Source organism: Pagrus major, chromosome 4 (assembly GCF_040436345.1).
Source record: "Pagrus major chromosome 4, Pma_NU_1.0".
Classification (NCBI taxonomy): domain Eukaryota; kingdom Metazoa; phylum Chordata; class Actinopteri; order Spariformes; family Sparidae; genus Pagrus; species Pagrus major.
Genome location: NC_133218.1, coordinates 16873645 through 16891352, shown reverse-complemented (window position 1 = coordinate 16891352; position 17708 = coordinate 16873645). Strand labels below are relative to the sequence as shown.

General features: G+C 42.3%; 1 protein-coding gene across 1 annotated transcript in view; it reads right to left on the bottom strand.

Moving 5' to 3' along the window:
- The window catches only part of otog (otogelin), a 52430-nt gene extending 37885 nt beyond the window's left edge, over positions 1-14545 (bottom strand). The window contains 16 exon segments of the mRNA XM_073463825.1: positions 545-677; positions 1605-1750; positions 2562-2608; positions 2983-3091; positions 3367-3492; positions 4277-4386; positions 5134-5240; positions 5374-5504; positions 6080-6288; positions 6428-6549; positions 7897-8054; positions 8766-8867; positions 10260-10425; positions 11022-11162; positions 13133-13190; positions 14487-14545. Coding sequence (XP_073319926.1) covers positions 545-677; positions 1605-1750; positions 2562-2608; positions 2983-3091; positions 3367-3492; positions 4277-4386; positions 5134-5240; positions 5374-5504; positions 6080-6288; positions 6428-6549; positions 7897-8054; positions 8766-8867; positions 10260-10425; positions 11022-11162; positions 13133-13190; positions 14487-14545 — 1924 coding nt within the window.
- Between the last annotated feature and the right edge of the window lie 3163 nt (positions 14546-17708).

The window sequence follows — 17708 nt, the reverse complement described above, 5'->3', positions numbered from 1 at the left end:
TCAAATGTGCTGTTCATTTATTTATTCATTCATTCATTTTCGGAAAAACTAAACCATTAATTGAGAACATGTTTCAACACTAGTTTTGATCTGTGTGATCTACTATAACATTTAATGTTTTTCTCTTTATGTCATGTTGTGTTATTGCACTTTGTATTTCTGTTGTACATGAAAGGCCCTATAAAGACTGATTGATTGATTTGCAACAGAACACAAAGTGCTGTAAGTGTTACTGTTGTTTTTATCCCCGAAGGGACCAAAACTCAGATCATTCTCACAGTTCATCACAAAACAAACAAAAGCCCGTCGACTTGATCAACAGAATGCTGCAGTCATGTAAACACTGGTGTGAAACGGGAGTAATACTCAGAGGGATTTTGCATTTTGTGCAACACAATGCGAGCGCTAACCCAGTAAAGTATTGGGAAAATTTCTGTTCAATAGCAGAGCGGTCATTCAATCCCTATCTGCCATGACCAGCAGAGTGCTGAAAGAAGTCAGACACTGGATGTGAACAATGTTGGAAGGTGATAAAAGATGTTACCGTCAGAATACGGCAGGGAGATGCGGTACTGTCCGGCCATGAAGACCTCTCCGACGTGACTCAGTGTAATCTCCGTTCTTGGATCCTCGTCAATAACCAGGTTAACTGATTGGATGCAGGCCCCGTCCAAATTCTGCAACGGAGACCAGATAAAGCATGTGAGCATTATCCCAAACAGCAGCAATTCAGATACACAACAGGACACACACTGAAATTAAATAATGGGAAGAGAGAGAGAGAGAACAAGAAGGAGAAGAAAAGTAAAAACAGTTGTAGTTTCTGTACTGAAGCACATCGCCAATTAGTTTCTCTGCCACTCTGATATTTTTAGAGTAAAGAAGCCTGCACGCCTGCTGACAGTAAGCGATCTGCCTCTATGAATCGTCTCTTTCATAAGTGGCAGAGCCCCATAGCCGAAAGGTTTTAGCAACCCCCTCCTCCTTCTACTCTTCCCATCATTCACCTCCTGTTTTCGCATAACCTTCTCTCTGTCCAAGTCCCCCACCCCTCCAGTGCCTCTCTTCACCTCCCTCCTCACTACAAAGCCGTCCACAGCTCTGTCAGTCAGGCCAGATAAGGTAATCCTGTTCAGTTGGCTGTTAGAGGTCTCAGGCCTCTGCTCTGATGAGTGGGACATCTTATATCTCGCCTCCTCCCCTCCATCGCCCCCTGTTTGCTGTGCAGCTCAAAGGCTGCTGGGAAATTGAAGGCTTGGAGAGAAGAAGCTGTCAGTCTTTTGTTGCTTTTCATCTTCATTATCTGCCACGGTTTGATCGGGACGTTTCCTCAAGGCTTTCATTGCTCTGAGTCGCAGCATGGCTCTTGAACAAAAATGACCCGGACTCAGCGGGGATTATTGAGCACTTAAATTATGATATGATCTACATGACAGACAAATTGCGTGAACCTGTAAGCCGAGACAGCAGAACCGTTTGATTGCAGAGAATAAAGCGGGAGAGGTGTGTGAGGGATGTCGAAGAAAGAAAATTAATCGCAATTCAACAAGAAGGAATTAAAAAATAAAAAATAAAAACAATAATGCAGACTGAACGTAACTCACAGCTCCACAGGGGGCGTTCTGGATGGTGACTGTGAACTTCCCTGAGCTGCGACTCTTGGCGAGGACGTACTGACACGTTGCAGGGAAGGTGAAGATCCGTCCGTCAAAGGATTGAAAATACATGTCACCAGTCACCGAGCACTCGCCTGTGGAGAGAGTGAGATCATTTTCACTTATTTCCTTCGTTCAGTCCACAGTGTGGTATCTACTGCGCAGACGACTTGTTCAAGAGCATTTCAATGGCATGTCTTTCAAGGTCTCTCCATGTTGTCGGAAAAGTTAGATTCCTTTGGATAACCAGGGAGTTTTCTATGTTCTTGTATCCTGTCTAAGACACTGTCTATTTCCTTGCCTTGCTCCCTCACTAGAGTGCTTCTTTTTACCCATTCCTTATCAGCGAGCTTCGTTTTTTTACCCTAATCTCTCCTTTCTTCTTTCTTGCTCCCTAGCCAGAGGGGTTACATGACTACAAAATGGAAGCTTGAGGGAGAGATGACTTGTTGAGTGCAGAGTGGGCAGTAATGTCCCTGGTGTTTAGGATTCGTCAATCTCACCAATGTGGCCTGGGTTCAGTTCCCGGTCAGGAAACTTCCTTTAAGAGCAGTAATAGCTCAGTCGATGTGGACTTGGTTTGGGAACTGGAAGGTTGCCTGTTTAGGTCCAGCACAGACCACAGTGTGTAGTTGGAGAGGCTCCACTTCAGCTCCCAGGCACTGCTTGGAGCACCAGCTGTATGGTAGCCCTGTCATTTCTCCAACTAATGCATGTCTGAAGGTCCTGCGTTTGTGCAGATTTTCGTGCGAATGTGTGTGATTAATAAGATTTAATGATTTAATTTAAAATTTTTGTTCTTTTTCCCTAATAAAATAATCACCTCCCATCACCACGCTTCTTTGAATTGATCGGCAGCAGAGTTTGAGTAAAAAATGTAACCACCCACCAAGGGAGGGCACAAACCTGGGCAGCTGTAGTCGGTACAGTTCCACACTCCACCCACACATGTGCTGAAACAGAAAGCAGAGATGTCCACAGGTGGGTAACATTAAAGGCCGAGCTAATCAGCAGCATCGCCGGCAGAAACTGGACACACTGAGCCCAGGTGGTCAGATCAGAGAAGATTAAAAGGACTGTATGGATTATGCAGGGTGATATCCAGTTTTTTTTATACATCATTGAGACGTGTAGTGCAACATGGTCTGACAGACGCAAAGGGAGTGAAAGAAGTTCATGAGTAGCTGGTACTCCTCACTGTTTCAAACATTTTTATGGGATAAAATAACAGTATTTGAACAGGTAAATTCAAGCTGCTATCCAGTTTCTTCATCTACAGTCTTGTTAAAATGATGCAGAAGGTAAGAGAGAGGTTAATTGTGCTCACCAGTTGTTGCATTCCTCCTGCAGCATCTGTCCAGATGGATAAAACATGCCATGGTACTCACAGGGACAGTCGGAGGGCGTCACACAGCCTCCGTCCTCGAAGATTAGACCTGAGGAGAGATAACAGATGATAATCTTCATATTATCCAGAGTTGAAAACATCAGACAAGATGAAAGATTATATCATGTTAATAAAGGACTAGATATTGATTTAAGACTTTTGAAGGATGCAAAAGTTGTGAACAATTAAGGAAAGGTGGTTTAAAAGGTGGTTAATTTATACATAAACAACTAATACATACAACTAATAAAGGATGCAATTGCAGGGAGTATTTCCAGGGTAATAAACAACACCAAAGATGAGAGAATCTAAATGCCAAATCACCTTCAGGACAGTAGCATCCGTCCAGGCAGGCCAGCTTGCTGTCGATGCATGTTCGCTCCAGGTTGCAGGACGCTGGGCAGCAGCTGATGCATTCTCTGTACTGCAGACCTAAGGAACACTGCTTCACTGGTCACAACAATGAAACACAACATAGATGTCAAACATTTTACACGGAGAAGTTGAGACTAGAGATCTCACATGCAGCAGATGAATCAGATAAACATTGACAGCTAACATAAGAGCAGCCACCTAAAGACAAGTTGAAAATAATATTAGTGGCAGGCAACACTGAAAGGAGTGAAACTAATTAATATTATTACATAGACATTTTTACATAAAATGAAATAAAGATGTATTAACTAATTTCTAGCTAGCTAACATTCTTTAGCTAACGGCTACAACAAAGCAAACATCTGATTTATAACACACGCCGCTTAAAGTACTGAAACAAAAGTGATTACATTTTGACAATTTTTACACAAAACAGACACAATTTTTTTTAATTTGTTTTACCTTAGTGTAATTTTAGGCACCATTCTCTCTTGCTAGCCTCTGTTCCACTACGTGACTTTCTGACTTTAACTCAGTTGAAGGTGACGTTTGCCACAGTAAGCTAATGCAGTTCTCCTAACCGTGACTGCCATATGTCATAGCAATTCATAATTTATCTCATGACTACAATAAATATAAGAAAAAATCTATTAAATAGATTTCTAAGATGCGTAATGATGAGATAAGGATACTGTATTTCCAATGGTTTTTTTCTTTTTCTTTTTTTTTCCTTTTTTGATGTTTCCCAAGAGGGGGAACTGAGTTTAAAATTCAGCTGCTGTAGAGTTCGGTAGGAACTTGAACGTGCAGCTTCTTGGTCCTCCGTGGCACGCAGTTAAAAACACCTGGAAAAACGTACCACAGTGAGGAATGTGCTGCCTCCAATCGTGCAGTGGGTGGTCAGCATGGGCGCAGGCCCGGGCATACTCGCTGAACACCTGGCATACCACATCACCGCTGGGACCCGACCTTCAACAGAGTAACAAACAGAGAAGGACTATTCGAGCGAAGCCAGGAGAGGTGTGGTCATAGAGGCAGGTACGTTGAACTGATCAGACTGTTCAGCTAAAACAAATAACTACCCACCAGCTGGAGGACCGTCTGCTAATGAATAAATCTTCAAACTAGTGTTGAAATGTAAAGCTGTAGATGAAAAAGTTTGTTGTAGTACGTTTGTATCAGTGATGTTCATCATGCAAGTGAACCTGATCAGGTACATTTGTTTCTGAACACAGTAAAGTCTTTAGACGTAGTCTTTGTTCCAAATCACTGTGAGTTAACAGAAACAGATTAGCCAGGGCTAATGTTACTCAGAGAAGGAGGGGCGCGTTCAGGATCGTGGACCTGAGCCACCGAGAGACACAACCAAGAGAGCTGAGAGTAGGTTTCAATCCAGAAACTAACAGAAGTGCTCACATTCTGCTTTGGACACATGGACAACACACTTCACCTGGCTGAAGATAAAAAAAATATGTTTAAGATGAGTGATGCCCAAAAATACTTACAAATACACGTAATTGTGGTACGCTCCCCTGAGGATGAAGCCTTTCCATTTTGGATGCTCCGCATTATCACAAGATCTAAGAAACTATAGCTATATTCCCACATATATATATATATATGAATTTGAGACCTTGCGCTTTCATCAAAAGCCAGAATCAGGTCAAAGGGAACACGAGTTATCTCAACAGGCAGTTCTGAACCTGGTGTTCTTACATGCAGAGGTCGTTGGAGCAGCTGGCCATGTAGGACAGTGGGCTGACGAAGTCGTGGCAGCTCTGAAATGGGGGATCCAGCAGCATCGCACACACCTCCTCCACTTTCTGCAGCCGCAAAACAGACACAGTTTTTCACTCGTGCAAAATTTACATCATGAATAACAAGTTTGTTTCAAGTCAGTTTTTTGTGTTGGATTTGCTGTTTATGTCAAAGGAGGATGTGTATCAAACCCCTTACCAGCAGGACATGAGCTTCCACTGCAGCACAGGGTGAGGGGAAGTCAGAAGGCACCATGGGACATCGGGCCTCGTGTGGATCCGCCTCCACCCAGCTATTCCCGAACATTTCTATGTCATGAGTCAGCACACCTGGGACGGAGAAAGAAACTGCTTTGTAAAAGGTCTGATTTGCTGAAATGAAGACAGGATCACAATGTTGAGGTCGTCAAAGGAGGGCAACTGGACTTGGACATGGTTTTCCTCTCGCCCAGACAAAGTCCACATTCTTAAAGGCTGGATTGTTCTGATTCCTGGCTTGATCCAAATATTACAATATATATTCAGTCATCTCACCTACTATTTGTGGACTTTATGTGTTGCATTATCATGCTTTTGTAAATGAAGTAAAATGTGTACCTGAATACATCCTCAGTCTTGGATTGATCAGATTGCAGTCTGTCTGGATGTGTGTACACCAGGATTCTTGTGTGGTTAAGTGCTGACTGATTATAATCTGATCCACTAAGATGCAGATAGATGCAGGTGACAGGAAGCTGAGCTGCTCTCACGCTCCGCGGTCAGATTTTAGAAGTGATGACTTAAACTACTGTGTAAATATCTGTGAACCCAAGACAACTAGAGGACTTTCCCTTTCCCCAATCCTGACGTCTACACTGCAGGACACTGCTAACCGTTGGATCATGTCACAGACAAAATGTTCTTACCATAACTCGTCTTCAGGTCATCCTGGACGTCTGCGTTGAAGTTCCCACACAGGCCACAGGTTCTGCCCACAAATTCAGGGCTGAGTTTGATATAAACGGAGCCGCTGCGTCCATCCCAGGCCAGCGTGAAGCCGTGCTGCTGCGTCACCAGAACGTACTGTGAGATCTGCTCCAGCTGCAGGTCGTGGATGTGATGAGGCAGCTGCAAACTAAATACAGAGACAGTGAACACACCACGAGAAACTGAAATAAATTGTCAATCCTGATTTAAGGAATTCCTAAAAAAGTGGAAACAAATATATAAGGAGTATGAGGATGCTCTGTTGTGTGTTGTGTTATATCACTGACCTTTGGCCTTTGAAGGTCACGTTGGTGGCGTGCAGCCGAACCTCACCCTCCCACGGGAGGAAGAGGCTGACGGATCGCTGGCAGGTGTAGGGAGCGGAGCTGCAGCCTGGGTCATTGTGGACCTGCAAGCAGCAAGACGCAACATGGAAACAAAGTATGTTTATATTTATTTAGGACGCAGTTAACGGTTTGTGTTGAAAACTGTTGTAGTGTCATGCCATGCATTATACCTCTTAAAGGATCATACCAGTGTTTTTTCATGTTTTCCCTCCATCAACTACAAATCCTCACATAACAAGTTTTTCAATGGATTTCCTAACTTTCAGACATCATTTCAGTTCATTTCACAACACCATGAAAATAAACTTGCAAACACCTAAAACTTAAACCTGCAGTGCAGAAGATGTGTCTCCCCCTTCTGGCAGCGAGACTAATGACTCAAACACTATTGACTTGCTTGTGACGCTATAGGCTGCTATATTCCTGTTTGTCGAGCCTATTGGTCCCGATGTTGTTTGAAGCACCAAGCAACATAATAGAAATTTAGTGCACCTCTGAATGTTTTTTTCTGCATGTATCTGTTTCACACTGACACCAAGCGCATGTCGACCAACACCTAAAAACAGATGAAAACCATGCATTGTTTTGGCCTGATTTTATTCCCTTTTTATTTTATTCCCTTCCCTTTGTTTTAACTTATCTGACTGATTTTCTTTAGTTTTCTTTAGTTAAAGAAAGTTACGTCAGCAGAGGGTTGTACTTTAATTCAATCACGCAGAATCTGTGATGTATTTTCTGCAAACCACAGACACCACAACAGCTACTGTAGATGTACAAAACAAGACAAAACTTGAAGTAAAAAGAGTTAAAATGCTGAAACTCAACCCTAAAAGTAACACAAACACACACACACGCACACACACACCCCAATTTGCCATTTTATGGCATTGTTGATGATTAAGTGTTGGGTTTGTCTACTGCAAAAGAAAACGTCCTCTCACCTCCTTCTTACATGTTCAGCACTGTAGTTTTTTGGGGTTATTTTTGTTTGTTTGTTAATGAATTTCTCCTCTTTATTAATATCAGTATTAATGTACTATCAATAATCATAATGCATTTGGATCTTTTCATGTTCACTGTTTGGTTTGGTTTTCCCATACACGGATACAGTATCTGCTGCCTTTTCAGGGGAACAAAGTCGCGGTCTGTTGCAGATGCTTTCAAGGCATAGTGGGTAATTGCAGTATTTAATGGTAATTGACTCTAATAACCAGATAGCTTTCACTAATCTTCAGAGCAAATCTTTTCCTCAGGCAGAGACTAAACCTCGCAGAAGTCAGAAAGGAGAGTGTGTTTTAGAGCAGGACGCCACAGAGTCCAAGCGTTCCTCGACTGGGAGCAGGCGTCGGACCGGAGCATTCTGGGCAGCTTCTAGTCGGGAGGATTTATTTCGTCGAGTCTGAACTGACCTGGACGACGATGCTGGCCTGGGTGGTTTCTTCACAGTCCCTCAGCAGAGTGTATGTGCACCGACCGGGGAAGTAGTAGTAGAGGCCGTCAAAGGTCTCAAAGTTGTACTGGCCCCACGTCCTGCATGTCATCTCCCTCTCGAAGCCAGGATTTGGAACTGGGCAGATAAATTGGGGTGGAAAATAAATGATTATGAAAGAATTTCTCATCACTTAAATGCACAGTATGTAATTTAACATCAGTAGCATGGGATCATGGGAGGAGAATCTAATAGAGGTTGAAAGGCTCTAAATCTTTATGCAGAAATATTGATTAATAGAGCTTTTTGTGCCAATGCAGAATTCTGCCAGTTTTCTCAACATGGAACAACAGGAAATTATAAAGCAGATTACTGCAGTAATATCAAGATAATGACTATGAAGTTGATTTGTTTGGGAAACAGAGGAAATGATCTCACCCTGCTGGCAGTTTTTGCCGTCTTTTACAATAATGTGATTTTACAACTTTGATATGATGGACCAAATTACTTGTTAAGAAGACAGAATCAGACTTTTTGTCGAGGTAAACTACAGCTGAGGTAACCAGAAATTGTGTTGATTATATACATGAACAACCCTTCTTTCAAAAACGTATATTTTGCCTAATAGTTATAAAAGAGCAGGGATCAAAACTGAAATTTCCTTTCAAATAAGTGCAAGTGATGCTGCACGTACTACAATTTTGCCCATAACACGATAAATGCAGTATGACAAAAACTACTACGCTGAAACTACTTCATCTTATTCATTTCTTCACCACCAACTTAGTGAAAAACATTAAATTGACTCAAATGGGCTCTAGAAAGAAGAATGTCAGGTGTGTGGTTTACCTGTCTGACATCTGTGTCCAGTGGCCTGATACAAGCTGCAGTCACATGACTCAGACTGAACACATTGTCCTCCGTTCAGGCAGGGAAACACACATGGCTCCGCTGAGAGACAACAAACAACCAAACAAACAATTCATCTGACTGGAAATAACAATTCTCCTTTTTAGGTTTTTTCACACAAAGTTTCATCATTCAGTCATTTAGATGCATCTGAATCATACCTGATAAAGGTCGACCATTATGATGAAGTAAATGAAATTGAAATGACTATTTGTGCTTCTGGTTTCTAATCATTTAGTATTTCACAGGTAATAAAAGTATGAAAAAAAAGATTAAACATTTCTTGACTGTGCCAAATTTTCTCTGTGCATCCGTGCTAACAAACGAAAAGTCAACATCTGTCAGCACTCATATGCAGTTGTGGGGCCCCAAAAAACGTTCAAGTCACTGAACGCACCACCAAACACCGAACAATGGCTGCTCATCCTGCAGTAACACCATCTGCTCAGTGGACTTACAGCTTGTCTGCCCAGTCAGCCATGTCCCACACAAGCATAGGTACCATACAGGGGTTTTGGTGTTGGGGGATGGGGATGGGGATGGAGGGGGGGTTAATGAATCCGATAAAAGCTAATTTCCTTCTGTTCAGTCTGTGATGGGGAAGGAAAGCAGAGGGCTCATTTGTTGCTTTGTTTGAAGTCACATTACAAAACGTTCTAGTGGTTCAGAAATGGCATCTGAAGGTAGCTGTGAATACTTTGGACCTCTTTAGCCAGAATGCCTGTCTGGTCTCCAGCTTCAGCTTCAGGTCAGGAGTCAACATTCATGCCATAAGAACAATTTGAATAAGGCAGTGGCTTTAAGTCTGAGGGATACAGACTGAAAAATGATATACAAGAATTTTGCCAGACATCAGTCTTTTCCCTAATTTCATCATCTGGAAGGACTTAAACCTGGTGAGATTTGTGATGTTGCATTTCCAAACTAAATGTCATCTGCACACATTTAACATCCATATGAACCATATGTAGATTCCATCCATACAAACCTACCTGGAGTCCTACGAAGCGATGACTTCAAGGCTTCCTTCGCCTGCCTGGTGAGCAGTGAAATATTAACTGGATGCTCATCTGGTGAAAAGACTCTACTGACTGAGTTTCCTGGTGACGCTGACCCAGGTGATGATTGGTTTGATGGCACTTGATCAGATGGTGGTGAATTTGATTGGTTATGTGATGTTAAACTGGATGATATGTGGAGTGAAGTTTTTGAGCTGTTTTTGGATTGATCAGCTGCTATTAATGCGGGTGGTGAGTGATTAGAAAATGCTGATGTGAGTGATGATTGGTTTGATGTGTTTGAGCTGGTTTTTGATTGGTTCTGTGGTATTTGACTGGATGCTGATTGGCTAGATTTTGTAGTACTGCCTTTTGATTTGTCAGATAAGGTCTTGGCTGGTGTTTTGCTGTCTGGTGATTGACTGGCTGGCACTACATTGGATGGTGATTTGCTGGATTTTGGTGTGCTTGTTGGTGATTGGCTGGGTGGTGTTGTTCTGCTTGTTGATTGGCTGGCTGGACCTGTGGTGGTTGGGGATTGGTTTTGTGGTGCTCTGGTGGTTGGTGATTCGCTGGCTGGACCTGTGGTGGTTGGTGATTGGCTAGGAAGTCCTATATTTGTCACTGATTGAACAGATTGCGCTTTACTGCCTCGTAATTGGCTAGCTTGTACTGGGCTAGTTGATGATTGGCTGACTGGTGCTGTTGTGGTTCGAGATTGGCTAGTTTGTGTTGTGCGTTCTGGTGATTGGCTGGTTTGTGTTGTGCTGCCTGGTGATTGGCTGGCTGATGCTGTGATGGATGGTGATTGAATGGATGTTGCTGGGCTAGTTGATGATGGGCTAGCTGGTGTTGTACTGCCGGTTGATTGGCTGGTTTGTGCTGTGGTGGTTGGAGATTGGCTGGTTTGTGTTGTGCGTCCTGGTGATTGGCTGGTTTGTGTTGTGCTTCCTGGTGATTGGCTAGCTGATCCTGGGCTGGTTTGTAATTGGTTGGATTGTGCTGTCTTGGTTGCTGATTGACTGGCTGGTACTGTACTGCCTGGTGATTGGCTGGTTTGTTCTGTGCTGCTTTGTGATTGACTGGATGTTTCTGGGCTAGTTGATGTTGTGCTGCTTGGTGATTGGCTGGATGTTGCTGTTCTTGATGGTGTTTGACTAGATGTTGCTGGGGTTGCAGATGATTGGTCAGAGCTGACGGTCCATGAGGAGGTCGGTGTCCTCTCTGTGCTGGAGGACATGGGGTTGGACGTCAGGTTGGACGCAGCGGTCCTGCTGACCGGTGAATGACTGGAGGAAGACGTGTTGGCTTCTAACACAGCAGCTGCTGTCTGGAGGTCCTTCAAGGAGAGAAACTGAATCAACAAGTATTTCATGCAACAGTTGCAACCATTCAGTCATAAAGCCATAATCCGATCCGGTCTAGCAACGTTTCAGAGGCTCTTCCAACCAAATATATTAAATCTGATCATTTTCATATTGGCCCTTGGCACAAAGAAAGGGAGGAGGCAATTTCAGCAAACCAAAATTAAGTCCCTGTAACGCCGTCTGATTCTTTTAATTAATTCCATAATATCAAGCAAATCTGGAAAAACAAGCTCAGCTCTCGGGTGACAGATTAATAAAGCTTTGATTAAAATGTAAGACACCCAAAGCTTTTTACAATTATGTGTTCTGTTTGGGGCAAAAATTCCTCCCAGAATTACGCTGGTTGTTGCCAAATGAGAGTCCTGACTTTTGAGGATGGAACCGAGGCAGCGCTGGGAAAAGAAGAGGCTGGAGAGAAAAGAGCTGTCATCCAGCCTTCATTAACAACTCCTCTGTGACTTCCAACTCAGCTTTCCCATCCAGGTCGACAAACCCCACCTTCCCCTCCACCACCTCCCCCGTGTGTTTTTCCCATTTCGGAGGATCTTTGTTGTATGATATATGAAGTGAGGGGATGTTTATGGAGAAGTTTTCTGAAATAAAATGTGAATATGTTTTAGCCACCAGGTTTTACAGTTTGCCGTGCTGAAATTAAGCCGTCCCAGAAGGAAAAAAAACTTGGGTTGGTTTGAATATCTGGAGCCTTTTCACATGAAAACTGTCCTTATTTTGATGGACAGATATTAAGCAGAAAATACAAAGTAACAGCAGCTTTAATTAAAAAATATTGACATTCACAGAAACCATCAGTCGGACATTTTTTTCTACCTGGATACCTGAGCTCTCAAACCAAGTCTTTCATCTCAAAGAGCAGGAACAAAGCAGATGCTAAGAGTGAAGGGTGGGAGGGTATGAGGTGTGTGGCTATGCATTATTAATCAGTGATCGGTATCAGGAGATATCGAGACTTAGCAGGTCAGACTCGAACACAGCAGATGTCACGATGCATTGATTGAACTAAGGGCGAAGTTAAAGCTCAGAGATCTGACATGAGATAGATCTCCTGACCTGTGCTACTAATTGCTTTGTTCGTTTACTAACCCCTATAGTTTGGACCGGATTCTCACGCCTCCCTGAGCCAAAGGGAAGCCGGACAAAAGGAGCGACCACATTCAGGCAGATGGAGGGTCAGATAGAAGAAGGTTGAGACAACAGACCAGCTACTGTATATTCCTGCTGGGACTCCCTCACATGTCGGCATCCGGTGAACAAATGTCACTTGGAGCAATTTTACTACTTTTGCATGCCTTTAAATGCACATCAGGTCATATCTTTACGTGTCATCGAGGTGTAGTTTCGGCCAGGTCTCATGGGAAACTTGTCCGTTCTTTGTGGTTTTTCTTTTGTGCAAACATACACATGACATGTATGTTTGTACAAAAGAAAACTATCATTTAAAATACCAACATAAAAGCATTTAAATACAACGTGACGAGACATTTTTAAACTGAATTTGATTTGTCAAATAGTATCTGAAAAACCTATAAAAAAAATAATGACTGCCACTTTCTTAACCATATGATAGAAAAACATGTCAACAATCTGCGTCTAAAGCTACACAATGCCATCTGTTATCTATCTGCAGAGGGTGTATATTTACAACCTTGTGTATATTTAAATTGTATAAATATTTGGCTATACATCTACTGTTATGTATATATTGTTGTGAAGCTACATCTATAAGCAGTTAGTGAATATATCTGAAGTTTATACAGGAATACTGAGCATAAGTTATTGGAATAAAATCCCTTCAGGTGACGGTTGTTGTTTCCTTTTCTCTGTGTTTTGGTGTGAGCGATGCAGATTTTTGGGGTGATCTCTGGCTGTGTGTTTGCCGCCTGAAGCAGCTCCATCAGCATCAATGATCAATGCGGCTGCCTACCTGCCCTCCCTGGGAAGCGGTGTCCCATTTCTGCTGCTTTATCCTGCTGCTCCCGCTGCTGGGACAGAGAGAACAAGGAGAGGTTTGTTCCCGCTGCAGCATTCCCCCTGACACCACAAACCCACCACCAACCACGAACCGACCAGAACACCAAATAACAAAAAAAACCTAACTATCAATCAACCAGACGAGCACTGCCTGCTCCGTGAAATACTACTGACTAAGAGCAACCTAAAACAACCAGGGCTGCACCTAACAATCATTTCAATATCAATTTGATTTGCAGATTGTTTTCTCGATCAGCTGACTGACCAGTTGGTCTATAAACCGTCAGAAAACATTGAAATATGCAGCTTGCAATTTTGCAAAGCCTGTGTTGACATATTTTGTGCAACCAAACAGTCCAAAGGTTAAAAATCTTCTGTCACTCAACTTCCATATAGAGGACAAAAACAGAAAATATTAACACTTGAGAAGCAACAAAACTGTCATTTTTGACAATTTTTTGCTTAAAAAATAAAATAAATGATTAATCAACTATAAAAAAATGTTGCCCTCTAATGTTCTGTTGATCGGCTAATTGATTAAGCGTCAATTATTTCAGCCCTTGTTACAACAATAACATGCGTTGTTATTGTTAATATTTGTATTAGTAGGTTATTTTAACTATTGTTATTATTGCTAATTGAAATTATTAAAAAAAAATATGAAATGGGAAAAAATATATATAATAAAATATAAAATAGATAATTCTAAATGTAAATGACATGTAGCTTGTATACATTTTTTGACATTAAACTAAACTATTAAAATTAAATCAAAATTAATAAAACAACACACAATGATACTAAGATAATTCAATATTTAAAAAATAAAATAACTCACTTATTAAATTCTCCCAAGTTAGAAAGGTTCACTCTCTCAACACCCCAGGACAGATGCGCTGAAATCAAGAAAAAACAATAAAATATAAGATAGTCTGAATAAATAAAAATTGATCACGTCAATGTAACTCAAATAAAAGGAGATCAAATAAAGTGAAAAGAGAGAATCCACATTAAGACAAGAGAGAACAGTTGAGACTAGAGAAGACGCTCAGCTGACATGTGAGAGATGAACCCGCTGACATCTGATTTACTCTGAACTTTAAAACGGAACAATTATAAAATCTTTCTTTGTATTTTCCATTTAATCTTCCAGAACAGCAGCTCGGACTCAAAGTTTGTGACTCACCTTGATAAATTAGGACAAAATACAAAGATAATAAGTGGAAAAGCCTTCTCCAGCTCCGTCTTAAATAGGGATCCATTCGTGTTTCGCGGATCCGCAGTCAGTCGGGTTTGGACAGCATCACCTGTTGAAAAGCCTCCGGCTGGACTCCCGCTGCTCCCTGCGCTGCTCCATCCGGCTCATCCCCGAGCGGCCCGCCGCGCGCCTCAAGAACCGAGGCACCTGCTCATTAGCATAAAATATGCACAGGTGGGCGCGCGGGTGGGCGTGGCTGAGACAGGGCGATAACACACAAGCAGCGGTGCTCCGATACTGATGATCTGAGCCCCGGCTGAAGATATGAAATAAACCAGCTGTGTTTCCAGGTTAGGTTTGATTTACTGGTTTAATATCATTTAAATCCACATATAACTAACCACAGTGACGTGACTTGGACCAGGCTCAGTTTGCTGTTTACACAAAGTCTGAATCAAACCTTACAAACATAAACTGACAGGTGTAACTGTGCAGTGGTGACACTGAGCAGAAGCCATGAGAACAGCGCCCCCCTGTGGTCCACAGTCAGTGGAGCATTACAGCGGCATGTGAGGCAGCAGAGACCATCAGACAAGATGAAACTTACAAGATGAATCCTTAATTAAAAGTCATATTTTAAACAATGAAAAAATACGCAATTTTCAAAGTATCACATATTAAGGAAGACTTTGATTGACTAAACCTGACCAAAATGTCAACATTGCAATTTAAACGTGCAAGCAGACTGTCTGGCCATTTCTGGTGCTTTCTACGTAAATGTTTGACCTAATAATCTTTTTAACTCCAGTTTACATGTTGTTTATTAATCAAACGTTTGCATTGCTGTGATGGGGTTGAATTATCATTTCACATATTTGAGAGAGATGTTGATGAAGGTTCTCAGTCATCCAGGCCATGGTAATTCTGAGTGCTGTGTCGTAGGCAACTGGACTTGTTGAACAGTTTCTTGAAGACGTTTCACCTCTCATCCAAGAGGCTTCTTCAGTTCGAACTGACCAGCAGAGTCTGGACAGCAGAGTCTTGACCTGAGGAGTTCTCCTCAGATCAAGACTCATTTTCCAAAATACATTTAGATGTTTCAAACGGAAAACATTTCAGGTCCAGCGTGTAGGATTTAGTGGCATCTAGTGGTGTAGTTGCACATTGCAACCAGCTTAACACCCCTCACCCCAGCCACTAAAAATGCAATAGGTCTCTCTAGGGTCAGTTTTTGCTTTTTTGTTCCTTCCTGGGCTACCGTAGAAACATGGCAGTGTAAGATGTCGGAATCCATAGAGGATGACCCACTCCCACTAAAGATATAAAACGCTCGGTAATAACAAAAAAAATTCTCAGTTTCAGGTGATAATACACTGATAAAACATAATGATTGTTATTATAGTCCATTTCTGCCGTCATCGTGATGTCACCCATAGGTTTCTGAAGAGCCAGAATGAGTGGGTGGTACCAGCTGTCCCATCTTGGCAGTACCTGACTCCTCCTTCTACTGGCTAATCAATAATGGAACCACCTAGCTAGAAGCTGCCAAGCTAGCTCAGGCTAGAAAACTATCTGTGTTCACACATAAATATGAGCCAATTCTGCCTCATGTCATTCAGGTGAGTTTGACTGCAGGATCATTTTTGTTTATTTTAGTTACTTGCATGAGTTTGAGGGTGTATTGGGCCCAAACAGCCTGAATACATTATTGTACATTACACTCAAGATAACGAGCAAACAGTCAGCACCAAGGGCGTGTGTGTGTGTCTGTGTTTGTGTTTGTGTTCAGTTTTGTCTTCTAACCATCTTTTCTCCATTTCCTCTCCATTCAGCAGTCACATAAAGAATAACAGTACGTAACAGTGGATTTCGGCACCTCTTTGCTGCAGACAGCTTGAGAAGCGAGAGTGAAGCTACATCCTCTTTTTAATACAAAAGTTTTTAAAAAAAACTCTGCATGCCCCCCTGAACTCTGGGTCTTTGTTCCTTCTGAAGCTTGAGGCGAACATGGCAGCTTCGGCAGAGTTTTGCCAGTTAACGCTAACAGGGTCAGTCATCAATCCAAAACACCAGCATCTGTCCCTCCGCTCCGGTCTGTTAGTGTTATTATGCACACAGCAAGCCGTATTATTTGTCTGATATCTGCATTAAAAATTCTCCAAAAGGCATCAACACCACAAACACAGCCACAGCTCTCGGCTAGCTGTCACTCAAAGCCCTTAATTATGCATGACCTTAAGACACCAAAACAGTTTTTTGTACCAGGCTGTAAACATTTTAACATGGGCTCTCATAGGGGTTCACTACAGGAACTGCAGCTTTTGGTTAATTTGCTTTGGCTTTTTTTTTTGCCACTTTCTGCCAAGAGTTCCTCCTAAATCCTACACACTGGGCCTTTAATATTTCCTTCTTTGTTGGGTGTCCTCTGGATGCTGTTCAGACTGTGACGACCTGATCTGAACCCAAACATACTGCCTCCTAATACCTGACAGGAAACACACACCTTTCATATCACTAGTGACCCCAGTGTCACCAGCTGCACGGATTTGTATTAGCATGTGAAAGTCTGGAGGAAACTCCTGCGTCTGTCTGTCTGTCTGCTGTCTGGGTAAAAAGGCCTTTGACTGACTGAAGCCCTCAGAGACCCCAACAGGCTTTGTGTCGCCCAGCCAGGAGGTGTCTGCTTTCATAAATGGAAACAGGACCAGCAGAGAGGGGGGCAGAGTGGAGGTAGGTTTTAAGAGGCAGCATTAAAAAACTGGAAGTGTGTCTGATTCTTAAGTGCGATTAGTCTGTTGCTCTGTCACACACACTGCTTCAGGTCCTTGTCTTTAAGGGCGTGGAGACTGAAGCATCCCTCTGAGGCGTACAAGGCTTTTGCCCCATCACACACACACACACACACTCACACACATACACACACACACACACATGCAGTGTACAGGAAAGCTGGCGCCTGCTTTGTGCCCTGCAGACGGCTCATTAAAGCTCCCATGAAATGACTGATTGTTTTCTGTAGATTTATGTGTTTCTGCATGAAGTTAGATGTTGTGCACCTGAACAATACGTCTGATAATATTTTATCTCAATACTCTCTGACCTCACTAACCTGTTTGACACTCAGCCCCCAAATGCACAACTACCTACTGAAGACTTAAATATTAATAAGAGTTTACAGGCATGTTAACAGCTCTGTGAGGCTGTACTGAGGCACATGGTGTTTTAAGATAAATGCTAACATCAATATACAAACATGCTGAGGTTTAGCAAGTGTAATGCCATGTTCACAATTTTAGTTTAAAGGAGACCTGTATTCCTTTCCTTCAGTGTT